At 38.3% G+C, this 9,474-nt stretch overlaps 1 protein-coding gene across 1 annotated transcript; it reads left to right on the top strand.

The window, feature by feature from the left end:
* The first annotated feature begins 4,030 nt into the window (after positions 1-4,030).
* cd302 (CD302 molecule) lies at positions 4,031-8,595 on the top strand. The gene is made up of 6 exons (XM_026145437.2): positions 4,031-4,310; positions 6,005-6,130; positions 6,251-6,367; positions 6,594-6,776; positions 6,892-6,912; positions 7,017-8,595. Exons 1-6 carry the CDS (start codon positions 4,232-4,234, stop codon positions 7,217-7,219), a joined length of 729 nt encoding a protein of 242 aa, XP_026001222.1. The 5' UTR covers positions 4,031-4,231; the 3' UTR covers positions 7,220-8,595.
* The last annotated feature ends 879 nt before the right edge of the window (positions 8,596-9,474 follow it).

Raw genomic sequence — 9,474 nt, forward strand, 5'->3', positions numbered from 1 at the left:
AAGAGTTGAAGGGTAAAAATTTGATGAATATGTGTATTTTATTGCGCCTCACTCTTTGATAGGAAACAATCAGACTTGGCACTTTCAGTTGTAGTTTACGTCACCAAAGCTTGTGAGGAAATGCCATCATTTGTCTCTTTAACAAAGGTGACCATGCAAAAAAAGAGTGTAGATTGGACAGTGTGCCTTTTTTTCTTTTTTTTTTTTGTACATTTACATTTAGTTCAGTACACACACAAGTATGAAGGAAGGCTCCAGCAAGTGCCACAGATGACTTTCATGGTAACAGGAAAAATGGGATGGTGCAACACTATAGTAAAGATTCATTTAAAAGGAAAAAAAACTGATGGAGTGCTACGGAAGCAATCTGATATGAAATAGTGCTTTAAAAATAAGTGGCAATTTGTTAAATAGTTGAACCATTTTAACTAAGGTGTCCTCTAGTAAGCCTGTGATTCGACCTGGTTGTCAGTCAGAGCAGTTATCTACCTCAGTTTTCTTTCTCCTCTGTATTAGGCCGGGTTAGCAGGTCCAGCCCGTCCTTCCAGACCAAATCCCACACTCAGGAGCCTGTCAGCCTGAAAGGAAACAGCTGTTTCCCTTTAGGGTTTTTTTTTTGTTTGTTTGTTTTTTTTTTGTTTTTTTTTTAAATACTTTTTGATTTTCCTCAAACCTGTTTCCTTTTTTTTTTTTTTTTTTTTTTCTTTTTTTTTATCTTATTATGATGGGATAACAATCACTATTGGGGACAGCTCTACTTGCGTTCACTCACTCAGTTTCATAGCCTTTTTGGCAGCAGATTCCACAGGCAAATGTAAAGGCTTTTCAGATTATCACTGACAGCATAGCTTTTGTGGTGTTCACTCAATCTGTGCTCGTTTATACAAACTTTGTGTTGAATCTACAAAGAGCAGCATTTCCTCTGTAGTTAGCTAGGTTGTGCAACAGATACAAAGGGCCAATTCTACTTGAGATTCTTGTGTAATGCCTGAGACTGACGAGTAATACTGTCCTGTGAGGTTAATGCTGCTAGCGGTGTCTGAACCAAGTGCCATAGTATCTGGGTCAAGAGTCGAAGAGGTGCATCAATAAAAAATTGCTCGTATAAGCAACCACCGTAGTGAACAGACATTAAGTTATATAAAAAAGTTCTAATTTATGAAGATTTTTGTACAGACGGCTTTAGGTAATAAGAGATTTTCTAGAGCTATATGAGTTACATGTTGTTTTTTTTAACTTGTGCCACAATTGCCAGACTTAACTTGTTTGTACAGTTTAAGGGATCTCTCCTCTTTATTTCTGTTTTATTGTGCTGTTTTATTGTGTTTGTTAAGCCCCAAACTTCCTTTTGTTTTTCCACCCTAGTAGATTGTTGCCCAAATTTTATTCTGTTAATTTCTTTGACTTTTTTGGATTAAAAAAGAAATCTACTTTTACTCTGCCTCATTATTTCCAAGGAGACCTGATAATTTTTTTTTTTAATTTTTTTTTTTTTATATGGTGAATCTTGAATACAAATCTTAATTGAGTTTACTGGTTGGTAACCTTGCATTAGTTAATTATGTAAAATACGTAATTTGTGCGGTTTGCCAGCACAATATTTTTTTTAAAACAGTCAAACAATAAATTTTAATATGATGGTTGTTATTGGAGCTTGGCTGCAGCTTCAGAGGGCTGAAATCCAAAGCGTCTCTCACTTAGTCTCTCACTTCCAATTGAGGTTTTATAAGGAAACTGGCCTTATTAGAATTTGGAAAATATATATGCGTTAACGAGTTACCTTTTCTCAGACAGCTTGGAAAAAAGAAAAGAAAATCTAGCTCAAATTGGCAAACAAAAAAATATACATGCCAAAAGAAGCATATGCATAAATATCCTAAAATTATCTTTATAGTCATTTATAAATTATTGGTGGATTGACATTTTTCAGCAGCCATATAAAGTTAAAAAAACACGCATGCACAAAATGCAAGAAAACGAACATCTGTTTAGTTCCCCCGTCAACACAGCAGCTGATAAAGGTCACTTTGCTGTCAGTTTTCTCCCAGAAAACACACTCAAGTAATGTGACCATGCACATCTCCTTCCTTCCACATTAATCAGTCTTTCAGATAGCCACTCACTGAATTAATGAGACATTATTATCTCATGCAGCTGGCTCAAAATATTATGTCTTCGACTATATATATATATATAAAAAAGTCATGCATCAGAAGTGATCATTTAGGCCTCCAAGATGTGGTGTAATATGAAATATATCCTGTATTTTTACCTTAAGGTAACTATAAGACAGTTCAGTTTTTTTATTATATTAAATATCCAGGCTAAACTGAAGCTCTGACTTTCTGACACTAATATAAGAGGAAGACAATAGGCTTCTTGTTGAGATGGTCTACCAATATTTATGAATTGCTATGCTTTGAGCCCAGAAGGTGAGGACCTGGTAGGAAAGATATTAACTCTGTCACATGGTATTTCTGACAACATGCATGGCCTGGGCGGGGTGAGTGGGTGCACTGGGGCGCTCTAGAAGCTTGGATGTGACTGTCTGTGAGCAGGCCTTGCCATGGCAGATGGGTCCCCGCAGTCTCCTGCAGAGTGCTGAGCCACCCTACGGGAAGCCACCGGCTCCAGACGAGGAGCAAAACTCACGCTCCAGCTGTCTGTGTTTTTGCCACATGCGCCTACAAGCAATGGAGTTGAAACCTTGTTTTCCCCCCGAACAACAACCACTCTTTGCCTAAATGAGGCCCTCATATCTCTTCTTTGCTTACATTGGAGGCATCCTATATTCATACCCATTTTGATGCAGTGCATTGTTTTCTTATACCAGCTCAGGGTGTTCAAATTGCAAGAAGAGTGGAACCATATAGTGTGTGTGTGTGTGTGTGTGTGTGTGTGTGTGTGTGTGTGTGTGTGTGTGTGTGTGTGTGTGTGTGTGTGTGTGTGTGTGTTATATTTTGAAAAAGCCATGGATCAGTGAACCCTGTGATAAACAAGTGTAATAGGTATCACACAGAAAGTTCTGAAGTTAACAGTACAAATACTTATGAAACGAAACCACTTATTAAAAAAATTAAATACAATACAATTTTATATGTGTATATCTGGAGGGACTAGGATGTTAAATTTACTAGGAAATTCATTTAAACCTCTTTAAGAGGACAGACAGACAGTGAATTGTTCATGTTTACATAACAAAACAATTGCAAAGGCTCCGTCTTCAAAAACTTGTTTTGTTTTGCTTTTGACAAAATAATGGTGACGAATTCTTTTTAGTTTTGAAACATGCAATTAAATATACAATTAACAATTTTAAAAATTAATTAAAAAAAATATTTATATTTAATTTAATCTGGTTACTAAGTGGTTAAATACAGAGGAATAAGCATAATAAGCATGATATAAACAGTTTCTAAGCAGTAAGCAAATTTTCAGATGCAGGGAGGGGACGACAAATCGATAAGAATGTCTGAATAAATGCACCTTTTCCTATATGTGAGCTGATAATTAAAATAAAAGTATGTAAAATAGGAACCAACAACCTTTTGACATTTACATTTTGATACATTTTGTCACATGGTGGGTTACTGTTACTAATAATTACTAATTATCCTTTTTCAAAGGACAATCTGAATACAGTAATTAACAACATTATCTGAAATACTTCACCACATCAGCAAAATGAGTAAGGGAAGTCTACAATTACAGCAATTTTAACTCAGAGAGACCCTTTTATCGTATGTTTGTGAGAAGCAATAGCAGTACATTGCCCAAACTGTTGTGGAAACTGGACCTACAGCGCCATCTAAAGGCTAGTATGTGCAAATCGTGCTGCAAAAGCTCTTCCGAGTGGACTGCACTTGTTTGTGACAACACAAACGAATTATATTCACAGAAGCACGGAAGATGAAACTTTTCCATTAATTTGCATCCGTTTGCATTAATTGCCGACGTGCCGTATTTTGTAATTACAATGCGCAGGAGATTATATTTATATCGTTCTCCGCGTTGTTCAAGCCATTGAAATCAGCAATAACGACCCCAAATAAATGCTGCTTTCACCATCTCCCACTGATAACCGCGATGTTTACTCGTGTTCAGGCCGTGCTGTGACTCGTGTGCTGTGCTTTTGCTGTGGGTGTGTGGGTGGGTGGGATTTTGCTCACGCTGCGGCTGACTGGACCGAGCAACAGTCAGAAAACAAGTTTGGTGCTACAAGATTTCAGACATGGAGTCGCTGAAGAAAAGTCACCGCTCGCTGTTGTGGTGTGTCTTCGTGCTGTGTGTTCAGCTGGCTTTGACGGGAGGTAAGGTCTTAAAACTGAACCTCAGCTCTAAGCTAAAAGGAAGCGATATGTTTTAAAGGCATGCTATGGTTTGTCAGGCCGTTACACCGCTGGGTTGAACAGTGCGTAGGCCTGTGTTATTTGCGCTCTCTGGTGTGTGTTTACTTTGGGTTTGGAGGGGTTCGTGTTTTTAGACTGCGGGTAGAAATGTAAATACATTTATTAATGTTACCTAACCAACTTTCCTGAATGTCGACACTGTATTTTGCTTGTATCACGTAACTTGCGAACCACCGTTAGCACACTGCGTACGTGCACGTATCCGAGTGAAAGTGCACGCCTGTCGTTTGTTTCCAAAGGCTCTTTAAAAGAAAGAATCAGGGCTTCACCTCTTTTTTTTTTTTTAACCTTGTCTGAGTGCTTACTGCATTAGCATTCTTTGTATTTCGCCTCAGGGTGGCTAATCACGGCAGATTTGAAGTGAAAACACAAGTTTTTGCGCCTATGCTGTACTAGAACTCCATATTAGCACATAACCTTATTTCCAAAAATAAATTGATAAATAAAATCATGCCACCATTTGCCAGACACAGAATAGAGACACTAATAAAAGAGGAACTGTGGTCACAAGTTGGAAGCAACCAACTGGGTTATGACGCAAAGCGTCTCAAGTTTTATGAATTTGACTGCTGATTTCCCATTTTTGTTCTCATTAATGTGCTTTAAGGGCATCGGTTTGAAATGAAATAATGGACATAGCTTTACAGGTCTCAGTTTTAGTTTGATTAGGTTATCACGATGCCAAAACAATTGTGCTTGCTTGCACTTTTCTTTAAGCGGAATACCCAAAAGTAATTGGACACCTGGCACCTAAATGACTGTTTGACATCTATAGCAATCTATTCTAAGCCACATGGACAAAGAGGAGCCCGTGTGGCTTAGAATAGATTGTCATTTTCATTGAGGTGAAGTTGTCTCTCACTGCAGGATAATAATCAGACTCAAGTAAAGCATTAGTGTGTTTATAGCAGAGGTGGGTAATTCATTTACCCAGGGGGCCCAGTTTCTCACATGACCCCTTGGGTAAATTAATTGCCCACCCCTGCTTAGGAATCTGTGGAAAGGCACAAGGCTTTTTGTGACTGAACAGCAAGGTGATAGAAGTACATGTTTCCTTTTCAGTCATATTCATAACCACAATCCTCAGAGGCTCTGCACTAGATGCAAATGGTTTGAGATGCACAAAAGCAAAAATGTGAGGTTGTTGCTCTCAAAACCTTGAAAAAAAAAGTTGTAGTGCGTAACACCAAACAAATGGCATCAAAATGGTGAACAGATGAAAGTTGTAAAGCAGCATCAAACATGGTGGAACATGTATAGCTAGCAATAGCGTGTCACCCTGGCATTCATTGATTTCACTGCAGACAGGAGCAACAGATTGAAAACAGAGGTTTGCTGGAGTATAGGTCACGTGATGATTCATGACAGTGACACAAAGTGGAATATCATGAAGACTGAGATTAGTCTGGCTGTGTACACCACACAGTGGGCTGCATTAGTGAAGTCCTGGCAAAGAACACTAAAGAAGATCCAGAGCCTCGGGTAGTTTTAACCCTACAAACTTGGGGCACTTCTCCGACACACTTCATCGACAGTGTTGGTTTAAATTGTCCTGAACTGTAGGTCTCAGGGTGGCTCTCCATTGTTTCTTTCAGGCTGCCCTGCAGATGGACGAACCTGGGTGCCCTTTAAGGACAGATGTTACCACTTTGTCCACGGAGACGAAGACAAAATCAAAAGCTACAGCTTTGAAGATGCAAAAACTCACTGCAAAGGCTTCGGTAGATGACCGAGCCATGTTACGTTCAAATGTTTCCTGTGTTTAAAAACAAGAAGTCAAATCGACTGCATTATCAACGCGTGTGATTACGCGTTCATATTTACTGTGATTGTTTTCCTAGAACTTTTGACGATCCAGAGTGAGGAGGAGAATAAATTTGTCATCGACTATAGCCCCGAAGTGTGGAAAAATAGCCCGCCGGTCATCGTGTGGCTTGGAATGTATTACGACTCAAACAGTAAGTTTCATGAAAACCTTTCGGCTAGCTTCATAACTAATTAACAGCGTTGTTTGGAGGTCACTAGGTGGAAAACTGAGAAACTAAGGGCAAAAAGATGGACATCACTTCTGTGTCTGTCTGTGAATGCTAGAGGAATGCTGAAGCTTAATGAAAATATACTCTTTAACTATAGTTGCCCTAAAACCTCTAAATATGTGAAATAACAATTCATGTGTCTGGTCAGCTCAAAACATGACCTGGCTTCACGACAACGCGGTGACTTTCTCTAACTGGGAGGATGGCTCTTTGACGTCAGATCTCGCGCCCATGGATAAATGTGCAGCTCTGCACACAAACACAGGAAAGTGGGAAATTGTCAGTTGCAGTGATGACCTGGAGAATGGGGTAATCTGTGAAGCCGCCCAGGGTGAGATTTCTTTTCTTTTTCTTTATGTTGCACTGGAATTTGAATCTGTCACTTCAGAAAACAGGGCTGCGATTGGTGCCTCACATTGTGTTTTCTGTCTTTATTTACTTTTCAGATAAAGAGAAAGCCAAGCGGAGTAAGTCAACCTTTGAGCTTTATTTCCTCACGGTTTCTGTGCTTATTCCTGTGGTTTTTGGTACTAATTGTGACCTCCCTTCTATTGTTAATCGTCTCCCTCAGAACCTAGCGCAGTGCTCTCTGCCCTCGTCATTCTCAGCGTGGTGGCTATCGTGGGAGTCTCAGGTGTTGTTTGGTTTCTGCACCAGAAGCACAACTTTGGCTCCGGCATCGTCACGGCATTCGAGTACCACCCTCCGTTCCGAGTCCCTGACACAGACCAGTCGTGCCTGGTGGAGGCTGAGGAGACTGATAGCACACCATAGGAGAACGTTCGCTCTCTTCCTAAATAAGAAACACCAAACCCTTCCCCATGGGTGGCTGTTTTATCTTTTTTTTTTTCTTCCCATTCAAAGAGAAGTCCACTCTTAAAATTGTTACGCAAGCAGTTTGGCATGACTCAGAATAATGTGTGTTTGGGAGAAATGTGATGCTAAGCATTTTTCTTTTACATCTACATGCTTTTTAGTCACCTGCACTAACAACAGATCATTTGTAAATATCTCTGATTGGTGCATTTTCCTCAGCTACCACTGGGCGTTAACGTCAGGTTACACGTCAGACACTACAGAATGGTCAACAGCTGTTCCTATTTTGCATATTGAAACAAATGCACTAATGGCTTCCTTAAGTGGTGTGCAAGATTATATGAGGAGTGTGACTTTCACGTGTTTTGTGTGCATGCAGGAATTTTTGTTACAGAGTTAATTCAGCTTGGTTTGGAGTCTCACAAACTTGAGGGTGAACAAGAAGGGATATTAACAAGTTTTTGGGGGGATTTTTGCCACTTTATACACAAGAGATATATGTATCTCATGTGTTTTTTGTTTTTTTGTTGTTGTTGTTTTAAAATGCAATCAATAATGTTTTCTTTTTTTTGAATACCTTGTCTCTGTTGTAATTGTTCAGATTATTCAAACTCTACAGTGTAAAATAGGCTGTAATTAAACTCCTGTAATCTTCAAGCCAAAGCTAAGACAACCTTGTAACCCGGTCAGGGTTACGTTTTATATATTTAAGTGTTAACAGAGCTCTGTATGAGCCATACTGGAATATAACAAATAAAAAGCTTAAACTTGCCTTAAAAAAAAAGTCCAGTATTTCTTCCAATAGTTAGAGGACTCTTTTAATTGCTTCCTCCAAACAGGAAAGCATGAGGAGCCACCTTGTTATTTCATGCACAATGATGTTGCAATTTAGGTGAACAAAAATCCACAAAAATAAAAATGACTGTAACATTATAAGACTTTAAGGTAACTTTATGAGATTTTCTGGCAGAATGCTTTTATATTTGTTTTCCTCTGCTGTTTCTCGTTTATGGAAAGCACATGGAATTCTTTCTGTCCCGACTATACAGCCAGTAAATATTTAAACTGTTAATTCATTCCAGGATTTCAATGGGTATCACACTTTATAGTTTAAAGGGTTAAAAGACTGTGGGATTAAATGTTTACTTGCTGCCCTGTGGAAAAGACAATCTTACTATTAGAATTTCTAGAAGAAAACCGAATGTGAATGATTATAGGGGATTAAAGCATGATGTGAATATGGAATGAGTATATTGCAGAAGAATGGCAGGAACCTTTGTATGATGCTGATTTTGTTTTCTCCAATAAATTTGCACAAATTTCTTAAAACCATATTTTGTGTTTGTAATAATGGGTAATCAGGGGAATATGGAAAATTGCACTCAAATACACAGCACATTCTTTTTAAAGCACTAATGCATAATATATAAGATTCATTTGGTATGATTTTTAATAGTATGCAACAAGTAACCCTATTGCTTTTTTTTTTTTAGCAATGCCATTTCAGAAAATAGGAATACTTTCTAGTCTGTCTTATATTTCCCATTTATGCTAGACATATAATATCTACATGTCACTGCATAAATTAGACTGGAAGAATGACCTGGACTACCAAAATCAGAGTCTGTGAAAATCATTCTTAATCACTGTCAGCTGAAGGGTGTCTGTCCCTGTAAGAGTCCATCGGTTCTGTTGACATTTTAGTGTGAAGCTGAGATGAAACCGAATTGAAAGAAGTCAGCAGGATATCCTTCACTTTCATGCACATCTAATTTCAGATTTCCAAGAAGCCTGCAATCCATCAAAGTTTCTTCAGAAATTGTCAACGGATGCCTCTTTGCTGGGCAAGTACACGTTCTTGATATGTTTTTTTTTTTTTTAACATTTTACAATGAATGATTAAAAGCAGTTGTGAACCAGCATTTACTGATGCAGCACATTGATAGAGAGTCTTTGTAAACACCTTTTCTTTTCTTCCTGGCAGTCGAGGTAATTTCTAGATTTGGCCACAAGGTGGGATAGTGGAACAAATGTATCTTGAGTCTACGGGAAATAGAACATTTCTTCCACAAATTAAAAAAAAAAAAGGTCTAGAAACATTAGTTTTAAACAGCTTGTGTTAGTAATTCATAAGAATGATTTCTAGCATGTCTCTTAAGATTTCTATTAGAATAAAGTATTGTTCAGCACAGGTTATGTGTGCTTCTTGATTT

This window comes from Astatotilapia calliptera, chromosome 16 (assembly GCF_964374335.1).
Source record: "Astatotilapia calliptera chromosome 16, fAstCal68.1, whole genome shotgun sequence".
Taxonomy (NCBI): Eukaryota; Metazoa; Chordata; class Actinopteri; order Cichliformes; family Cichlidae; genus Astatotilapia; species Astatotilapia calliptera.

Coding starts and splice junctions, on each gene's coding strand:
- cd302 (XM_026145437.2), top strand. CDS start 4,232: ATGGAGTCGCTGAAGAAAAGTCACCGCTCGCTGTTGTGGTGTGTCTTC. Junction 6,368..6,593: donor AATGTATTACGACTCAAACA/GTAAGTTTCATG, acceptor GTGTCTGGTCAG/CTCAAAACATGACCTGGCTT. Junction 6,777..6,891: donor AATCTGTGAAGCCGCCCAGG/GTGAGATTTCTT, acceptor TTTACTTTTCAG/ATAAAGAGAAAGCCAAGCGG.